At 43.0% G+C, this 22,958-nt stretch overlaps 1 protein-coding gene across 1 annotated transcript in view; it reads left to right on the top strand.

The window, feature by feature from the left end:
• Positions 1–22,706, top strand: part of LOC311118980 (glutamate receptor ionotropic, NMDA 3A-like) — a gene marked incomplete at both ends in the record, with an annotated part of 131,322 nt that extends 108,616 nt beyond the window's left edge. The window contains 6 exons of the mRNA XM_084193729.1: positions 2,338–2,453; positions 5,586–5,737; positions 6,677–6,838; positions 19,881–19,951; positions 22,125–22,263; positions 22,533–22,706. Of these exons, the coding sequence (XP_084049855.1) occupies positions 2,338–2,453; positions 5,586–5,737; positions 6,677–6,838; positions 19,881–19,951; positions 22,125–22,263; positions 22,533–22,706 (814 nt within the window). The remainder of the gene's footprint in view (positions 1–2,337; positions 2,454–5,585; positions 5,738–6,676; positions 6,839–19,880; positions 19,952–22,124; positions 22,264–22,532) is intronic.
• Between the last annotated feature and the right edge of the window lie 252 nt (positions 22,707–22,958).

Here is a 22,958-nt window from a genome sequence, read left to right as displayed (position 1 = left end):
TATGAAAAATAAGAAAATAACGTATGCACTCACTAACTGTAAGTTGCTCTGGATAAGAGCGTCTGCTAAATGACTAAAATGTAATGTACCGGTACCGAGTCAATGTGCAGGGGCACCGGTTAGTCGAGGTAATTGAGGTAATAAGTACATGTACAGTTGAAGTCGGAAGTTTACATACACTTAGGTTGGAGTCATTAAAACTTGTTTTTCAAACACTCCACAAATGTATTGTTAACAAACTATAGTTTTGGCAAGTCGGTTAGGACATCTACTTTGTGCATGACACAAGTCATTTTTCCAACAATTGTTTACAGACAGATTATTTCGCTTATAATTCACTGTATCACAATTCCAGTGGGTCAGAAGTTTACATACACTAAGTTGACTGTGCCTTTAAACAGCTTGGAAAATTCCTTAAAATGATGTCATGGCTTTAGAAGCTTCTGATAGGCTAATTGACATCATTTGAGTCAATTGGAGGTGTACCTGTGGATTTTATTTCAAGGCCTACCTTCAAACTCAGTGCCTCTTTGCTTGACATCATGGGAAAATCAAAAAAATCAGCCAAGACCTCAGAAATATATATTTTTGACCTCCACAAGTCTGGTTCATCCTTGGGAGCAATTTCCAAACACCTGAAGGTACCACGTTCATCTGTACAAACAATAGTACGCAAGTATAAACACCATGGGACAACACAGCCGTCATACCGCTCAGGAAGGAGACACGTTCTGTCTCCTAGAGATGAATGTACTTTGGTGCCGAAAGTGCAAATCAATCCCAGAACAACAGCAAAGGACCTTGTGAAGATGCTGGAGGAAACAGGTACAAAAGTATCTATATCCACAGTAAAACGAGTCCTACATAACCTGAAAGGCCGCTCAGCAAGGAAGAAGCCACCGACATAGAAAAGCCAGACTGCAACTGCACATTGGGACAAAGATCTTACTATTTGGATAAATGTCCTCTGGTCTGATGAAAAATATAACTGTTTAGCCATAATGACCATCGTTATGTTTGGAGGAAAAAGGGGCAGGCTTGCTAGCCGAAGAACACCATCCCAACCGTGAAGCACGGGGGTGGCAGCATCATGCTGTGGGGGTGCTTTGCTGCAGGTGGGACTGGTGCACTTCACAAAATAGATGGCATCATGAGGAAGGAAAATGATGTGGATATATTGAAGCAACATCTCAAGACATCAGTCAGGAAGTTAAAGCTTGGTCGCAAATGGGTCTTCCAAATGGACAATGACCCCAAGCATACTTCCAAAGTTGTGGCAAAATGGCTTAAGGACAACAAAGTCAAGGTATTGGAGTGGCCATCACAAAGCCCTGACCTCAATCCTATAGAACATTTGTGGGCAGAACTGAAAAAGCATGTGCGAGCAAGGAGGCCTACAAACCTGACTCAGTTACACCAGCTCTGTCAGGAGGAATGGGCCTAAATTCACCCAACTTATTGTGGGAAGCTTGTGGAATGCTACCCAAAACGTTTGACCCAAGTTAAACAATTTAAAGGCAATGCTACCAAATACTAATTGAGTGTATGTAAACTTCTGACGCACTGGGAATTTGATGAAATAAATAAAAGCTGAAATAAATCATTCTCTCTACTATTATTATGACATTTCACATTCTTAAAATAAAGTGGTGATCCTAACTGACCTAAGACAGGGAATTTTTACTAGGATTAAATGTCAGGAATTGTGAAAAACTGAGTTTAAATGTATTTGGCTAAGGTGTATGTAAACTTCCGACTTCAACTGTAGGTGTTCCTGTTGTCCAGGTGGGAAAGGGCAGTGTGGAGTGCAATTGAGATTGCATCATCTGTGGATCTGTTGGGGCGATATGCAAATTGGAGTGGGTCTAGGGTTTCTGGGATGATGGTGTTGATGTGAGCCATGACCAGCCTTTCAAAGCACTTCATGGCTACAGACGTGAGTGCTACGGGGCGGTAGTCATTTAGGCAGGTTATCTTAGTGTTCTTGGGCACAGGGACTATGGTGGTCTGCTTGAAACATGTTGGTATTACAGACTGAGGCAGTTAATAGCTATTTCCAACTAAATATATTAGTAAGCACTGGATTTTTACAGGGTAAAGCATTTGGCCAACTGGAACTTTTTTTTCTTGAAAAATATGATCTTCAGTATTTTGATACATGAGTTAACACCAGGGCTTGTAACATGAAGCAGCCAATGATGTCTTTTTTGAACGTCTACATTTAAAGGTTGAATTGACTTGCATTGAAAAATAATAATTCCTTCCTGATGTTGTTCATTTTAGTCAAATGTTAGACAGATGTGCAATTCAGTAGTAAATCTTCTTCCGTCGTTTCAGGCATGATCCACAGCAACTGGATGCTTTCATCATGGACAAGGCCTTACTAGACTACGAGGTGTCTATAGATGCAGAATGCAAGACACTCACCGTGGGGAAACCATTTGCAATTGAAGGCAAGTATATTGACATGAAATAACGTGCTAATGCTATATCCATACTAAAGGGCAACCAGACAGGAATGCCCCCTTTCCTTTTCACACTAGCTATAGAACCACTGGTAGTAATAATACCCACCATGGTTGTGGTCAATTCAGAGCTGAATGCATCAAATTCCAATTCAATTCTTGATTTTGAATTGAATTTGAATTGAAGCAGTAGACAGGATATAGAAGTGCGATTCTAATTTGAATGAAAGGAAATAGAATTGAAATCACATAAAACATCAAACGTGTCATTATATACATGCATTTAAAATATCGATGAAACAACTCAGGACAAAGTCTTAAAATGTATGATCAAGGAAAACAAGACCTATATGAGAATATTCAAATGTATTATATTTAATTAATTACGTACATTTTGATCAATATGTGCCACGCAAACAAACAAAAAACTACATTTCCCAGAATGCATTAGTTTAACCCTCAAGTTGACCCTAAAGCCTTAAAAAAGAAGCCAAAGAAATGAAATGGGAGTCAATTCAATTGAGCACAAACCTGATACCCACACATTATAACGTATTGGGCTACTGCAAATATTGCCAATATAGCAAGATAAAGCTATGGTCAACCTGTACATGTACTGCATGTTCAACACTACCAGTAACCGAAAGGTCGCTGGTTCTAATCCCCGAGCCGACTAGGTGAAAAATCTGTCGATGTGCCCTTGAGCAAGGCACTTAACCCTAATTGCTCCTGTAAGTCGCTCTGGATAAGAGCGTCTGCTAAATGACTAAAATGTGAATGTAAATGGTATATGTTGTACAACTTTAAGATTACATCAATTCATTTGAACAAATGTGTTTTCTGAGTCAGTCTACGTGTCTGTATCTATTTAGTATATACAGTGGGGAGAACAAGCATTTGACACACTGCCGATTTTGCAGGTTTTCCTACTTTCAAAGCATGTAGAGGTCTGTAATATTTATCATAGGTACACTTCAACTGTGAGAGACGGAATCTAAAACAAAAATTCAGAAAATCACATTGTATGATTTTTAAGTAATTAATTTGCATTTTATTGCATGACATAAGTATTTGATCACCTACCAACCAGTAAGAATTCCGGCTCTCACAGACCTGTTAGTTTTTCTTTAAGAAGCCCTCCTGTTCTCCACTCATTACCTGTATTAACTGCACCTGTTTGAACTCGTTACCTGTGTAAAAGACACCTGTCCACACACTCAATCAAACAGACTCCAACCTCTCCACAATGGCCAAGACCAGAGAGCTGTGTAAGGACATCAGGGATAACATTGTAGACCTGCACAAGATTGGGATGGGCTACAGGACAATAGGCAAGCAGCTTGGTGAGAAGGCAACAACTGTTGGCGCAATTATTAGAAAATGGAAGAAGTTCAAGATGACGGTCAATCACCCTCGGTCTGGGGCTCCATGTAAGATCTCACCTCGTGGGGCATCAATGATCATGAGGAAGGTGAGGGATCAGCCCAGAACTACACGGCAGGACCTGGTCAATGACCTGAAGAGAGCTGGGACCACAGTCTCAAAGAAAACCATTAGTAACACACTATGCCGTCATGGATTAAAATCCTGCAGCGCACGCAAGGTCCCCCTGCTCAAGCCAGCGCATGTCCAGGCCCGTCTGAAGTTTGCCAATGACCATCTGGATGATCCAGAGGAGGAATGGGAGAAGGTCATGTGGTCTGATGAGACAAAAATAGAGCTTTTTGGTCTAAACTCTATTCGCCGTGTTTGGAGGAAGAAGAAGGATGAGTACAACCCCAAGAACACCATCCCAACCGTGAAGCATGGAGGTGGAAACATCATTCTTTGGGGATGCTTTTCTGCAAAGGGGACAGGACGACTGCACCGTATTGAGGGGAGGATGGATGGGGCCATGTATCGCGAGATCTTGTCCAACAACCTCCTTCCCTCAGTAAGAGCATTGAAGATGGGTCGTGGCTGGGTCTTCCAGCATGACAACGACCCGAAACACACAGCCAGGGCAACTAAGGAGTGGCTCCGTAAGAAGCATCTCAAGGTCCTGGAGTGGCCTAGCCAGTCTCCAGACCTGAACCCAATAGAAAATCTTTGGAGGGAGCTGAAAGTCCGTATTGCCCAGCGACAGCCCCGAAACCTGAAGGATCTGGAGAAGGTCTGTATGGAGGAGTGGGCCAAAATCCCTGCTGCAGTGTGTGCAAACCTGGTCAAGACCTACAGGAAACGTATGATCTCTGTAATTGCAAACAAAGGTTTCTGTACCAAATATTAAGTTCTGCTTTTCTGATGTATCAAATACTTGTTCTCCCCACTGTATGTCTTCATCACCCATAGTACAGAAGAAGAAGACCGGGACGTTCTACGTCATTCTATGTGTATATCTGTTCCCAGGTTATGGCATCGGCCTGCGCCAGAACTCCCCCCTGACCTCTATGTGTATATCTGTTCCCAGGTTATGGCATCGGCCTGCGCCAGAACTCCCCCCTGACCTCTATGTGTATATCTGTTCCCAGGTTATGGCATCGGCCTGCGCCAGAACTCCCCCCTGACCTCTATGTGTATATCTGTTCCCAGGTTATGGCATCGGCCTGCGCCAGAACTCCCCCCTGACCTCTATGTGTATATCTGTTCCCAGGTTATGGCATCGGCCTGCGCCAGAACTCCCCCCTGACCTCTATGTGTATATCTGTTCCCAGGTTATGGCATCGGCCTGCGCCAGAACTCCCCCCTGACCTCTATGTGTATATCTGTTCCCTGGTTATGGCATCGGCCTGCGCCAGAACTCCCCCCTGACCTCTATGTGTATATCTGTTCCCAGGTTATGGCATCGGCCTGCGCCAGAACTCCCCCCTGACCTCTATGTGTATATCTGTTCCCAGGTTATGGCATCGGCCTGCGCCAGAACTCCCCCCTGACCTCTATGTGTATATCTGTTCCCAGGTTATGGCATCGGCCTGCGCCAGAACTCCCCCCTGACCTCTATGTGTATATCTGTTCCCAGGTTATGGCATCGGCCTGCGCCAGAACTCCCCCCTGACCTCTATGTGTATATCTGTTCCCAGGTTATGGCATCGGTCTGCGCCAGAACTCCCCCCTGACCTCTATGTGTATATCTGTTCCCAGGTTATGGCATCGGTCTGCGCCAGAACTCCCCCCTGACCTCTAATATCTCTGAGCTGGTGAGCCAGTACAAGTCAGACGGCTTCATGGACATGCTGCATGACAAGTGGTACAAGGTGGTGCCTTGTGGGAAACGGAGCTTCGCCGTCACTGAGGTAATGTAACTACCTACCGTACATCACACTACTTAAATATTAATCAAAATACATTGCAATACTAAATCATCTCCATCAGTCTGTGGTTATTTGTGTGTTTTCGAAGTCTTATTGATGGAGTCCATTATAAATTATGGAAGCTTTCCAAAAACTGGCCTTTATTCCCTTAGCAGCAATAAGCTATAGTGATGTGTAATAGTGTAGAGTGATGTGTAAAAGTGTATAGTGATGTGTAATAGTGTATAGTGATGTGTAATAGTGTATAATGATGTGTAATAGTGTATAGTGATGTGTAATAGTGTATAATGATGTGTAATAGTGTATAGTGATGTGTAATAGTGTATAGTGATGTGTAATAGTGTATAGTGATGTGTAATAGTGTATAGTGATGTGTAATAGTGATGTGTAATAGTGTATAGTGATGTGTAATAGTGATGTGTAATAGTGTATAGTGATGTGTAATAGTGTATAGTGATGTGTAATAGTGTATAGTGATGTGTAATAGTGTATAGTGATGTGTAATAGTGTATAGTGATGTGTAATAGTGTATAGTGATGTGTAATAGTGTACAGTGATGTGTAATAGTGTATAGTGATGTGTAATAGTGTATAGTGATGTGTAAAAGTGTATAGTGATGTGTAATAGTGTATAGTGATGTGTAATAGTGTATAGTGATGTGTAATAGTGTATAGTGATGTGTAATAGTGTATAGTGATGTGTAATAGTGTATAGTGATGTGTAATAGTGTATAGTGATGTGTAATAGTGTATAGTGTTGTGTAATAGTGTATAGTGTTGTGTAATAGTGTATAGTGTTGTGTAATAGTGTATAGTGATGTGTAATAGTGTATAGTGTTGTGTAATAGTGTATAGTGTTGTGTAATAGTGTATAGTGATGTGTCTGCCTGTGTGTCTGTGTGTCTGTTTTGTCTCTCTCCAGACCTTACAAATGGGCATAAAGCATTTCTCAGGCCTGTTTTTGATGCTATGTGTCGGGTTGGTTCTGTCTCTCCTCACCACCCTGGCTGAACACATCATCTACCACTTCGTTATACCCAGAGTCAAGGACCCCAAATTCAAGTATTGGCTGCATACTAGTCAGGTAATGCCGGGCGCACACTACACGACTTGCAAAATCATAACATCACTGAGCCTCTCACATTAAACAACCGTCTTTCCTGTAGTTTGTTGTCTTTCCAAGGTAGTGTTGCTCACACTAAACAATGTTGCACAGACGGGGAGTCACAAACTACAAGATTCTTGACTTGGTCGTGAGGATTCTCCATACCACGCTGCCTCTCTAAAACAATGATGTGATGATGTGATTAGATTGTTAACGTAGTAACAACGAGCTGTGGCTCAAAGCAGTCTCAGAAACGTTTTCAGTAAGACATTCACGCTTGCCATACAGAGTTGAAATATCTAGCCAATACATTTTGAGTTGAATACAATTTTTTGTTGACTTCAGAGTTGTAAGGAGTTGACACTTCGGCTTTGGTTAGAAAAGTACAAACGCATACTAGTAGTCCTTCTCTAGTCATCGCTGCTGATGGAGAGTCAACACATTCATACTAGTAGGAGTCATCGCTCCTGATGGAGAGTCAACACATTCATACTAGAAGGAGTCATCGCTCCTGATGGAGAGTCAACACATTCATACTAGTAGGAGTCATGGCTCCTGATGGAGAGTCAACACATTCATACTAGTAGGAGTCATCGCTCCTGATGGAGAGTCAACACATTCATACTAGTAGGAGTCATCGCTCCAAATGGAGAGTCAACACATTCATACTAGTAGGAGTCATCGCTGCTGATGGAGAGTCAACACATTCATACTAGTAGGAGTCATCGCTCCTGATGGAGAGTCAACACATTCATACTAGAAGGAGTCATCGCTCCTGATGGAGAGTCAACACATTCATACTAGTAGGAGTCATGGCTCCTGATGGAGAGTCAACACATTCATACTAGTAGGAGTCATGGCTCCTGATGGAGAGTCAACACATTCATACTAGTAGGAGTCATGGCTCCTGATGGAGTGTCAACACATTCTGGGGGATGCAATACAACGTCATCATCTCACTGGCTTCTTCTCTGGCCAGCTTTCATTTTCTCATTGGCTATTGCTGATCACCGTTCTCACACTACAAGAGCATTGCTGATTTTGTGCCGATAAAATCAAATGTTTTAAAATATCGGGACGTCCTGTACGACTCGGATAGGTTGCCCTCAGGTTGCGTCTCTGACCCGCTCACATTAAACGAGCCCGGAGTAGGCAACGACATGGAGATTTTGTCTCCCCATCTCAAAAACGTGTCTGGGAGAGCTTAGTCAGGGCCAAAATGGTGTAGTGTACACCCAGGGTTCTAAAGTGTGACCGATTGGGTAGCATATGCAACAATTTTTGCAACCAAAAATAACCATCCCAATATAAAACTCAATGCGTAACAATATTTAGCCACAACACTCTTCTCTTCACTGCTCAAACAAGACAGGCTGATACATTGTTTACAAATCCTAACCAATCATAATGCTACAAATGTTTAAATGTAGCTAATTAGAACAATCACACGCCAGGTACAACCAATCTCTTTTAACGCAAACTTTCCGTCAGAACCTTTTCTGTCAGCTATATGGCATTAGCTAGCGAGATAGCTAGCAACAACAACAACAATGAAATGCAACATCAAAATTGAAGCTTTCTTCAACCAAAAAAAACGAATGATGAAATGATCAACCATATCCGGAAGAAAAGGACGAGGACGATGTTGGAGATGCTGCCAACACACCTCCTCAGAGGGGTTGTTTCGCAAACTCAAGTGGCTAAGGAGGGACAAAACTAGTGACACAATGTTCTGAAATTACTGTCGAAAGTGTGGAGAAATAGCAACAGGGAAGACTTCTTAAGACAAAAGCACATCAAGTGCCAGGACAAGTGCATCGGGCAGGGGATGCAGTAACATTACAAGATTTACTAACTACAGGGGCTAGAGCAATACCACTAGGTCTACTAACTACAGCAACACCAGTATGTCTACTAACTACAGCAACACCACTAGGTCTACTAACTACAGCAACACCACTAGGTCTACTAACTACAGCAACACCAGTATGTCTACTAACTACAGCAACACCACTAGGTCTACTAACTACAGCAACACCAGTATGTCTACTAACTACAGCAACACCACTAGGTTAACTAACTACAGCAACACCACTAGGTTAACTAACTACAGCAACACCACTAGGTTAACTAACTACAGCAACACCACTAGGTTAACTAACTACAGCAACACCACTAGGTCTACTAACTACAGCAACACCACTAGGTCTACTAACTACAGCAACACCACTAGGTTAACTAACTACAGCAACACCACTAGGTTAACTAACTACAGCAACACCACTAGGTCTACTAACTACAGCAACACCACTAGGTCTACTAGCTACAGCAACACCACTAGGTCTACTAACTACAGCAACACCACTAGGTTAACTAACTACAGCAACACCACTAGGTCTACTAACTACAGCAACACCACTAGGTCTACTAACTACAGCAACACCACTAGGTCTACTAACTACAGCAACACCACTAGGTCTACTAACTACAGGAACACCACTAGGTTAACTAACTACAGCAACACCACTAGGTTAACTAACTACAGCAACACCACTAGGTCAACTAACTACAGCAACACCACTAGGTTAACTAACTACAGCAACACCACTAGGTCAACTTCAACAACTCATCCAGAATGCCGCAGCCCGTCTGGTGTTCAACCTTCCCAAGTTCTCTCACGTCACCCCCCTCCTCCGCACACTCCACTGGCTTCCAGTTGAAGCTCGCATCCGCTACAAGACCATGGTGCTTGCCTATGGAGCAGTGAGGGGAACGGCACCTCTGTACCTTCGGGCTCTGATCAGTCCCTACACCCAAACGAGGGCATTGCGTTCATCCACCTCTGGCCTGCTGGCTCCCCTTCCTCTGCGGAAGCATAGTTCCCGCTCAGCACAGTCAAAACTGTTCGCTGCTCTGGCACCCCAATGGTGGAACAAGCTCCCTCACGACGCCAGGACAGCGGAGTCACTCACCACCTTCCGGAGACATTTGAAACCCCACCTCTTTAAGGAATACCTGGGATAGGATAAAGTAATCCTTCTACCCCCCCCCCAAAAATTGTAAAGTGGTTATCCCACTGGCTATAGGGTGAACGCACCAATTGGTGAGTCGCTCTGGATAAGAGCGTCTGCTAAATGACGTAAATGTGCCCCTGAGCAAGGCACTTAACCCTAATTGCTCCTGTAAGTCGCTCTGGATAAGAGCGTCTGCTAAATGACTAAAATGTAAATGTATGTCAACTAACTACAGCAACACCACTAGGTCTACTAACTACAGCAACACCACTAGGTTAACTAACTACAGCAACACCAGTATGTCTACTAACTACAGCAACACCACTAGGTCTACTAACTACAGCAACACCACTAGGTCTACTAACTACAGCAACACCACTAGGTCAACTAACTACAGCAACACCACTAGGTCTACTAACTACAGCAACACCACTAGGTCTACTAACTACAGCAACACCACTAGGTCTACTAACTACAGCAACACCACTAGGTCTACTAACTACAGCAACACCACTAGGTTAACTAACTACAGCAACACCACTAGGTCTACTAACTACAGCAACACCACTAGGTCTACTAACTACAGCAACACCAGTATGTCTACTAACTACAGCAACACCACTAGGTTAACTAACTACAGCAACACCACTAGGTTAACTAACTACAGCAACACCACTAGGTCTACTAACTACAGCAACACCACTAGGTTAACTAACTACAGGAACACCACTAGGTTAACTAACTACAACAACACCACTAGGTTAACTAACTACAGCAACACCACTAGGTTAACTAACTACAGCAACACCACTAGGTTAACTAACTACAGCAACACCACTAGGTCAACTAACTACTGCAACACCACTAGGTCTACTAACTACAGCAACACCACTAGGTTAACTAATTACAGCAACACCACTAGGTCTACTAACTACAGCAACACCACTAGGTTAACTAACTACAGCAACACCACTAGGTCAACTAACTACAGCAACACCACTAGGTCTACTAACTACAGCAACACCACTAGGTCTACTAACTACAGCAACACCACTAGGTCTACTAACTACAGTAACTCCACTAGGTCTACTAACTAAAGTAACACCACTAGGTCTACTAACTACAGCAACACCACTAGGTTAACTAACTACAGCAACACCACTAGGTCTACTAACTACAGCAACACCACTAGGTCTACTAACTACAGCAACACCACTAGGTCTACTAACTACAGTGGTGTTAGTAGACCTAGTGTGCAGTGGTGTTGCTGTAGTTAGGTCTACTAACTACAGCAACACCACTAGGTTAACTAACTACAGCAACACCACTAGGTCTACTAACTACAGCAACACCACTAGGTTAACTAACTACAGCAACACCACTAGGTCTACTAACTACAGCAACACCACTAGGTCTACTAACTACAGCAACACCACTAGGTCTACTAACTACAGCAACACCACTAGGTCTACTAACTACAGCAACACCACTAGGTCTACTAACTACAGCAACACCACTAGGTCTACTAACTACAGCAACACCACTAGGTCTACTAAATACAGCAACACCACTAGGTCTACTAACTACAGCAACACCACTAGGTCTACTAACTACAGCAACACCACTAGGTTAACTAACTACAGCAACACCACTAGGTCTACTAACTACAGCAACACCACTAGGTCAACTAACTACAGCAACACCACTAGGTTAACTAACTACAGCAACACCACTAGGTCTACTAACTACAGCAACAACACTAGGTCTACTAACTACAGCAACACCACTAGGTTAACTAACTACAGCAACACCACTAGGTCTACTAACTACAGCAACACCACTAGGTCTACTAACTACAGCAACACCACTAGGTCTACTAACTACAGCAACACCACTAGGTCTACTAACTACAGCAACACCACTAGGTCTACTAACTACAGCAACACCACTAGGTCTACTAACTACAGCAACACCACTAGGTCTACTAACTACAGCAACACCACTAGGTCTACTAACTACAGCAACATCACTAGGTCTACTAACTACAGCAACACCACTAGGTCTACTAACTACAGCAACACCACTAGGTCTACTAACTACAGCAACACCACTAGGTCTACTAACTACAGCAACACCACTAGGTCTACTAACTACAGCAACACCACTAGGTTAACTAACTACAGCAACACCACTAGGTCTACTAACTACAGCAACACCACTAGGTCTACTAACTACAGCAACACCACTAGGTCTACTAACTACAGCAACACCAGTATGTCTACTAACTACAGCAACACCACTAGGTCTACTAACTACAGCAACACCACTAGGTCTACTAACTACACCAACACCACTAGGTCTACTAACTACAGCAACACCACTAGGTCTACTAACTACAGCAACACCACTAGGTTAACTAACTACAGCAACACCACTAGGTCAACTAACTACAGCAACACCACTAGGTCTACTAACTACAGCAACACCACTAGGTTAACTAACTACAGCAACACCAGTAGGTCTACTAACTACAGCAACACCACTAGGTCAACTAACTACAGCAACACCACTAGGTTAACTAACTACAGCAACACCAGTAGGTCTACTAACTACAGCAACACCACTAGGTTAACTAACTACAGCAACACCACTAGGTCTACTAACTACAGCAACACCAGTAGGTCTACTAACTACAGCAACACCACTAGGTCTACTAACTACAGCAACACCACTAGGTCTACTAACTACAGCAACACCACTAGGTTAACTAACTACAGCTTCACCAGTATGTCTACTAACTACAGCAACACCACTAGGTCTACTAACTACAGCAACACCACTAGGTCTACTAACTACAGCAACACCACTAGGTCTACTAACTACAGCAACACCACTAGGTTAACTAACTACAGCAACACCACTAGGTCAACTAACTACAGCAACACCACTAGGTTAACCAACTACAGCAACACCACTAGGTCAACTAACTACAGCAACACCACTAGGTTAACCAACTACAGCAACACCACTAGGACTACTAACTACAGCAACACCACTATGTCTACTAACTACAGCAACACCACTAGGTCTACTAACTACAGCAACACCACTAGGTCTACTAACTACAGCAACACCACTAGGTCTACTAACTACAGCAACACCACTAGGTCAACTAACTACAGCAACACCACTACTAGGTCTACTAACTACAGCAACACCACTAGGTCAACTAACTACAGCAACACCACTAGGTCTACTAACTACAGCAACACCACTAGGTCTACTAACTACAGCAACACCAGTATGTCTACTAACTACAGCAAAACCACTAGGTCTACTAACTACAGCAACACCACTAGGTCTACTAACTACAGCAACACAACTAGGTTAACTAACTACAGCAACACCACTAGGTCTACTAACTACAGCAACACCACTAGGTTAACTAACTACAGGAACACCACTAGGTCTACTAACTACAGCAACACCACTAGGTTAACTAACTACAGCAACACCACTAGGTCAACTAACTACAGCAACACCACTAGGTCTACTAACTACAGCAACACCACTAGGTTAACTAACTACAGCAACACCAGTAGGTCTACTAACTACAGCAACACCACTAGGTCAACTAACTACAGCAACACCACTAGGTTAACTAACTACAGCAACACCAGTAGGTCTACTAACTACAGCAACACCACTAGGTTAACTAACTACAGCAACACCACTAGGTCTACTAACTACAGCAACACCAGTAGGTCTACTAACTACAGCAACACCACTAGGTCTACTAACTACAGCAACACCACTAGGTCTACTAACTACAGCAACACCACTAGGTTAACTAACTACAGCTTCACCAGTATGTCTACTAACTACAGCAACACCACTAGGTCTACTAACTACAGCAACACCACTAGGTCTACTAACTACAGCAACACCACTAGGTCTACTAACTACAGCAACACCACTAGGTTAACTAACTACAGCAACACCACTAGGTCAACTAACTACAGCAACACCACTAGGTTAACCAACTACAGCAACACCACTAGGTCAACTAACTACAGCAACACCACTAGGTTAACCAACTACAGCAACACCACTAGGACTACTAACTACAGCAACACCACTATGTCTACTAACTACAGCAACACCACTAGGTCTACTAACTACAGCAACACCACTAGGTCTACTAACTACAGCAACACCACTAGGTCTACTAACTACAGCAACACCACTAGGTCAACTAACTACAGCAACACCACTACTAGGTCTACTAACTACAGCAACACCACTAGGTCAACTAACTACAGCAACACCACTAGGTCTACTAACTACAGCAACACCACTAGGTCTACTAACTACAGCAACACCAGTATGTCTACTAACTACAGCAAAACCACTAGGTCTACTAACTACAGCAACACCACTAGGTCTACTAACTACAGCAACACAACTAGGTTAACTAACTACAGCAACACCACTAGGTCTACTAACTACAGCAACACCACTAGGTTAACTAACTACAGGAACACCACTAGGTCTACTAACTACAGCAACACCACTAGGTCTACTAACTACAGCAACACCACTAGGTCTACTAACTACAGCAACACCACTAGGTCTACTAACTACAGCAACACCACTAGGTCTACTAACTACAGCAACACCACTAGGTCACCTAACTACAGCAACACCACTAGGTCTACTAACTACAGCAACACCACTAGGTCTACTAACTACAGCAACACCACTAGGTTAACTAACTACAGCAACACCACTAGGTCTACTAACTACAGCAACACCACTAGGTTAACTAACTACAGCAACACCACTAGGTCTACTAACTACAGCAACACCACTAGGTCTACTAACTACAGCAACACCACTAGGTCTACTAACTACAGCAACACCACTAGGTCTACTAACTACAGCAACACCACTAGGTCTACTAACTACAGCAACACCACTAGGTTAACTAACTACAGCAACACCACTACGTCTACTAACTACAGCAACACCACTAGGTCTACTAACTACAGCAACACCACTAGGTTAACTAACTACAGCAACACCACTAGGTCTACTAACTACAGCAACACCACTAGGTCTACTAACTACAGCAACACCACTAGGTTAACTAACTACAGCAACACCACTAGGTCAACTAACTACAGCAACACCACTAGGTCTACTAACTACAGCAACACCACTAGGTTAACTAACTACAGCAACACCAGTAGGTCTACTAACTACAGCAACACCACTAGGTCAACTAACTACAGCAACACCACTAGGTTAACTAACTACAGCAACACCAGTAGGTCTACTAACTACAGCAACACCACTAGGTCTACTAACTACAGCAACACCACTAGGTCTACTAACTACAGCAACACCAGTAGGTCTACTAACTACAGCAACACCACTAGGTCTACTAACTACAGCAACACCACTAGGTCTACTAACTACAGCAACACCACTAGGTTAACTAACTACAGCTTCACCAGTATGTCTACTAACTACAGCAACACCACTAGGTCTACTAACTACAGCAACACCACTAGGTCTACTAACTACAGCAACACCACTAGGTCTACTAACTACAGCAACACCACTAGGTCTACTAACTACAGCAACACCACTAGGTTAACCAACTACAGCAACACCACTAGGTCAACTAACTACAGCAACACCACTAGGTTAACCAACTACAGCAACACCACTAGGACTACTAACTACAGCAACACCACTAGGTCTACTAACTACAGGAACACCACTAGGTCTACTAACTACAGCAACACCACTAGGTCTACTAACTACAGCAACACCACTAGGTCTACTAACTACAGCAACACCACTAGGTCTACTAACTACAGCAACACCACTAGGTCTACTAACTACAGCAACACCACTAGGTCTACTAACTACAGCAACACCACTAGGTCTACTAACTACAGCAACACCACTAGGTTAACTAACTACAGCAACACCACTAGGTCTACTAACTACAGCAACACCACTAGGTCTACTAACTACAGCAACACCAGTATGTCTACTAACTACAGGAACACCACTAGGTCTACTAACTACAGCAACACCACTAGGTCTACTAACTACAGCAACACCACTAGGTTAACTAACTACAGCAACACCACTAGGTCTACTAACTACAGCAACACCACTAGGTCTACTAACTACAGCAACACCACTAGGTCAACTAACTACAGCAACACCACTAGGTTAACTAACTACAGCAACACCACTAGGTCTACTAACTACAGCAACACCACTAGGTTAACTAACTACAGCAACACCACTAGGTCTACTAACTACAGCAACACCACTAGGTCTACTAACTACAGCAACACCACTATCAATCAATCAATCAATCAATTTTATTTTATATAGCCCTTCTTACATCAGCTAATATCTCGAAGTGCTGTACAGAAACCCAGCCTAAAACCCCAAACAGCTAGTAATGCAGGTGTAGAAGCACGGTGGCTAGGAAAAACTCCCTAGAAAGGCAAAACCTAGGAAGAAACCTAGAGAGGAACCAGGCTATGAGGGGTGGCCAGTCCTCTTCTGGCTGTGCCGGGTGGAGATTATAACAGAACCATGCCAAGATGTTCAAAAATGTTCATAAGTGACAAGCATGGTCAAATAATAATCAGTAGTTAGTAGACCTAGTGGTGTTGCTGTAGTTAGTAGTTAACCTAGTTGCTGCACTAGGTTAACTAACTACAGCAACACCACTAGGTCTACTAACTACAGCAACACCACTAGGTCTACTAACTACAGCAACACCACTAGGTTAACTAACTACAGCAACACCACTAGGTCTACTAACTACAGCAACACCACTAGGTCTACTAACTACAGCAACACCACTAGGTCTACTAACTACAGCAACACCAGTATGTCTACTAACTACAGGAACACCACTAGGTCTACTAACTACAGCAACACCACTAGGTCTACTAACTACAGCAACACCACTAGGTTAACTAACTACAGCAACACCACTAGGTCTACTAACTACAGCAACACCACTAGGTCTACTAACTACAGCAACACCACTAGGTCAACTAACTACAGCAACACCACTAGGTTAACTAACTACAGCAACACCACTAGGTCTACTAACTACAGCAACACCACTAGGTTAACTAACTACAGCAACACCACTAGGTCTACTAACTACAGCAACACCACTAGGTCTACTAACTACAGCAACACCACTAGGTCTACTAACTACAGCAACACCAGTAGGTCTACTAACTACAGCAACACCAATAGGTTAACTAACTACAGCAACACCACTAGGTTAACTAACTACAGCAACACCACTAGGTCTACTAACTACAGCAACACCACTAGGTCTACTAACTACAGCAACACCACTAGGTCTACTAACTACAGCAACACCACTAGGTCTACTAACTACAGCAACACCACTAGGTCTACTAACTACAGCAACACCACTAGGTCTACTAACTACAGCAACACCACTAGGTCTACTAACTACAGCAACACCACTAGGTCTACTAACTACAGGAACACCACTAGGTCTACTAACTACAGCAACACCACTAGGTCTACTAACTACAGCAACACCACTAGGTCTACTAACTACAGCAACACCACTAGGTCTACTAACTACAGCAACACCACTAGGTTAACTAACTACAGCAACACCACTAGGTCTACTAACTACAGCAACACCACTAGGTCTACTAACTACAGCAACACCACTAGGTCTACTAACTACAGCAACATCACTAGGTCAACTAACTACAGCAACACCAGTAGGTTAACCAACTACAGCAACACCACTAGGTCTACTAACTACAGCAACACCACTAGGTCAACTAACTACAGCAACACCACTAGGTTAACTAACTACAGCAACATCACTAGGTCTACTAACTACAGCAACACCACTAGGTCTACTAACTACAGCAACACCACTAGGTTAACTAACTACAGCAACACCACTAGGTTAACTAACTACAGCAACACCACTAGGTCTACTAACTACAGCAACACCACTAGGTCTACTAACTACAGCAACACCACTAGGTTAACTAACTACAGCAACACCACTAGGTTAACTAACTACAGCAACACCACTAGGTCTACTAACTACAGCAACACCACTAGGTCTACTAACTACAGCAACCCCACTAGGTTAACTAACTACAGGAACACCACTAGGTCTACTAACTACAGCAACACCAATAGGTTAACTAACTACAGCAACACCACTAGGTCTACTAACTACAGCAACACCACTAGGTCTACTAACTACAGCAACACCACTAGGTTAACTAACTACAGGAACACCACTAGGTCTACTAACTACATGAACACCACTAGGTCTACTAACTACAGCAACACCACTAGGTTAACTAACTACAGCAACACCACTAGATTAACTAACTACAGGAACACCACTAGGTCTACTAACTACAGCAACACCACTAGGTCTACTAACTACAGCAACACCACTAGGTCTACTAACTACAGCAACACCACTAGGTCTACTAACTACAGCAACACCAGTAGGTCTACTAACTACAGCAACACCACTAGGTCTACTAACTACAGCAACACCACTAGGTTAACTAACTACAGCAACACCACTAGGTTAACTAACTACAGCAACACCACTAGGTCTACTAACTACAGCAACACCACTACTAGGTCTACTAACTACAGCAACACCACTAGGTCTACTAACTACAGCAACACCACTAGGTTAACTAACTACAGCAACACCACTAGGTTAACTAACTACAGCAACACCACTAGGTCTACTAACTACAGCAACACCACTAGGTCTACTAACTACAGCAACACCACTAGGTCTACTAACTACAGCAACACCACTAGGTCAACTAACTACAGCAACACCACTAGGTCTACTAACTACAGCAACACCACTATGTCTACTAACTACCAGACGTATTTGGCAGACAACAGGTGGAAGCCCAATCCCGTCAACAGGCAGAGCTAACTGAGCTAGAGAATAAATGTAACACCTCTTACTGCCAAAGAGGAGATGGATTTGACCTAATTCAAACCCAAAATAATTTATTACAATCAACCCGACATATGGAATCGAGGTGTCAACCCGACATATGGAATCGAGGTGTCCTGCACAAATATAATTGGCATTTGGCACCATCGCGGACACCATCCAGGAAGAGAGTTTGTGCAATCTTGGATCCTTGGGACACCACTACCCTAAACCCTAACCCTAAAAGCAAGTTGATTCACTAGCTAGGTTCTAGATCAACGATTAGCTGTTAGCTGAATGCAATAATGGATAACAGTTTCCAGTTTGCAGTTCCACTTTTAAATACAATAAAGGTTATGTTTTAATCACCTATATAAATATGTTTGCTGTTACACTTTTGAATACAATTAACACTGTTTTATATATTGCATTTGTTTGTCCAAAACAAATCACCTATGTAAATATGTTTTCAGTTTTGAAAACAATGATTAAAGGTAGTTTTAATTATAACGTCTGGCCCACTCTCTAGTGATGTGTTCTACATCATCAAGGTAACAACTGATGACAATTAACAATGATAGGACAGTCAGTAAAAACTATTTTTGTTTCTGGTGCTCCTACATTTTTTCTGGTGCTCCTTACTTTTTATAGTTAGGAGCATCAGTGCTACCAATGAAAAAAAGTGCATTTAGAGCCCTGTGTTCGCCTGGTTTAACTAACTCAACTTTCACTATGTTTTAAATGGCAGAAGATTATATTCCTACAGTATGATATTCTCAGATTACTTTGTGCCATACGTACTATATGTCTGGGTTGGGATCAATTCTATTTTAATTTAGTCCATTTGTCAAATTTAAATGGATTGACCTCAACCCTTTTATATATATATATCTGTGCAGATTCTGTTACATGTCTGGTGTGTTTCTGATATCTGGTGCGTTTCTCATATCTGGTGTGTTTCTGCTCTATCCATCAGAGATTACATCGAGCTATGAACACATCTTTCAACGACGATAAACTGCAGACTGTCGCCAAGAAGGAAAAAAGGTAATCACAATCATTGATGTTCCATAAGGAATGTCCCCTAACCTTCACAAAAAGGCTGTACAGCAAATTGACAGACCACCTGATTGATTGATTTGAGAAACGTTTGATTGAATGTGCCAGTTTGACAGTGTGTGTCAAATTGTGTTTTAATCACAACTTGGCTAATTGAATTGTCAGTGATGATAGCAGCGACGTGATGATAGCCGCGACGTGATGATAGCCGCGACGGGATGATAGCAGCGACGTGATGATAGCAGCGACGTGATGATAGCAGCTACATGATGATAGCAGCGACGTGATGATAGCAGCGATGTGATGATAGCAACGCCGTGATGATAGCAGCGACGTGATGATAGCAGCGACGGGATGATAGCAGCGACGTGATGATAGAAGCGACGTGATGATAGCAGCGACGGGATGATAGCAGCGACGTGATGATAGCAGCGACGTGATGATAGCAGCGACGGGATGATAGCAGCGACGTGATGATAGCAGCGACGTGATGATAGCAGCGACGTGATGATAGCAGCGACGTGATGATAGCAGCGACGGGATGATAGCAGCGACGTGATGATAGCAGCAACGTGATGATAGCAGCGACGTGATGATAGCAGCAATGTGATGATAGCAGCGACGGGATGATAGCAGCCACCGTGTCACCCTACTAACTGGCTGTGGAACATGTCAGCATCAGATCAGTGGCGGTCAGTGCTGTTTAAGATGAGGGAGGACACCTTATTTCTATTACAGCATATTGGATGACTGTCATTCATATTTAATTCACCCAGTTTAATGTAACAGCGATAGGTTTAGGCTACTACATGATACTCGAATTTCCCTATACCCATCATGAGGTTGCTACAACCTAGCCTATGAATGACAGTTTACAATGTAGGTGCACACAGGTCGAGAGACAAATTTGAGGTGACAGACAGTGACACAAGGACAGACAGTGACATTCAATACCGCCTTGCACACTCTTGCCTGCATCTAGCTGATAAAGGGTGTAATCATTACGCCAACAGTTACAAACGAGAGTTTCTATTGGACAAATTCAGGTATGTTTATTCCCGTTTTGTTCTGTTTGCTTCCGTTTAAGAAACTTCTTTCAACAGAATCGGCGGAATGAATGCATCCCTGATCACGCATAAACACAGTTCAATTTCTTAGCAGCCACGTTGTATTCCTTCTATGCGCTCTCCTCCGCTCACCTTTTCCCTCCGCTTGTGGACTTCAATGAACAACACATCAGCTGTATGTGACCAGCCGAAAAAACCTTTCCAAGCCAAACCGCTACACACAGCCTACATCGTTGTCACCATATTAGCTAAAGTAACGTCATAGTCAGCATAGCTAATAGAACTAACACCTTAGTAAACCCACTACAATCATGCAGTAACTTTACAGTGTACAGTCAGTTAGAAGTTTAGCTAACTACTTTGATGAAATCTCTCTCTCTATTTCTCTCTTGCTTCTCCTTCAATTTGGAAGAAATTAATTTGTTAAACTGTTCAACTATTGTCTTTCTCTCTCTTTGAGTCAACTACTCACCACATTTTATGCACAGCAGTGCTAGCTAGCTGTAGCTTATGCTTTCAGTGCTAGATACATTTTCTGATCCTATGATTGGGTGGACAACATGTCAGTTCATGCTGCAAGAGCTCTGGTAGGTTGGAGGATGTCCTCCAGAAGTTGTCATAATTACTGTGTAAGTCTATGGAAGGGGGTGAGAACCTTGAGCCTCCTAGGTTTTGTATTGAAGTTAATGTACCCAGAGGAGGACAGAAGCTAGCTGTCCTCCGGCCACACCATGGTGCTACCCTACAGAGTGCTGTTGAAGCTACTGTAGACCTTCATTGCAAAATAGTGTGTTTTAATCAATTATTTGTTGACGTGTGATTATATTTAGTATAGTTTTATCTAAAAAGGATAACATTTTAAATGTTTAAAAATATATTTTTTTATGAAATTCACTGAGGAGGATGGTCCTCCTCTTCCTCCTCTGAGGATCCTCCACTGCATCAGATAGCATGTTCTGTAGTGCCCTATAGGCCTTGGTCCAAAGTAGTACCCTATAGGTCTTGGTCCAAAGTAGTGGACTATCGGGAATAAGGTCCCATTTGGGATGCAAAACAAGGTCCCAAAATATGTGTTTTTTTGTTCGACCCCAAAGGTGCAACGTGGTTAACCACCACCACCACCAGCAGCAACAGGAGCAGGCATGTGTACCATGGACCAGCTCAGAGTCCGACTGCAACAGGAGGAAGCTTCTGGAGTACCCCTGTGATTGCCCCACTCCTCTTGCTCCTCAGGTAGGCCAGACAAATAAGGAACACATAGCATAGAGTATTTACTGTCTGGGAGGGGGCGTCTTGTTGGGAAATTGTACATTTTTTAAACATTTTTTCTACAGCCTTATTATATACAGTTACATTTTAGTCATCAAAAAAGGCAATACCAGTAGTTAGGATGTAGTCAGAATCAGGTGGTAATTTATCTCATTTATTATATATTATTTATGTTTTGATTCATGCCATTTGATTGGTTTACATGTTTCTTATTTTCTTCTCTTCCCCTACAGGCCACCTCTAACGGGAGGACACACCTGGTCCAGGTGGGTCTACAGGCCAGGACCAACCCCATGCTGCAGGAGCTGTCGGAGCTGGAGACACACATCACCGTCATCAAACAGCAGCTGCACATCGCCATGAAGAAGAAGAGGGAGCTGGAGCAGATACACAACATGACCGAGTAGAGGATTGGTACCAGCAGACACATAACATGACAGAGTAGAGCATTGGTACCAGCAGACACATAACATGACCGAGTAGAGCATTGGTACCAGCAGACACATAACATGACAGAGTAGAGGATTGGTACCAGCAGACACATAACATGACAGAGTAGAGGATTGGTACCAGCAGACACATAACATGACAGAGTAGAGGATTGGTACCAGCAGACACATAACATGACAGAGTAGAGGATTGGTACCAGCAGACACATA

Source organism: Coregonus lavaretus (assembly GCF_964263955.1).
Source record: "Coregonus lavaretus genome assembly, contig: HAP1_SCAFFOLD_304, whole genome shotgun sequence".
NCBI lineage: Eukaryota > Metazoa > Chordata > Actinopteri > Salmoniformes > Salmonidae > Coregonus > Coregonus lavaretus.
The sequence above is the reverse complement of the archived record's forward strand: the minus strand, read 5'-3'. Positions and strand labels throughout refer to the sequence as shown.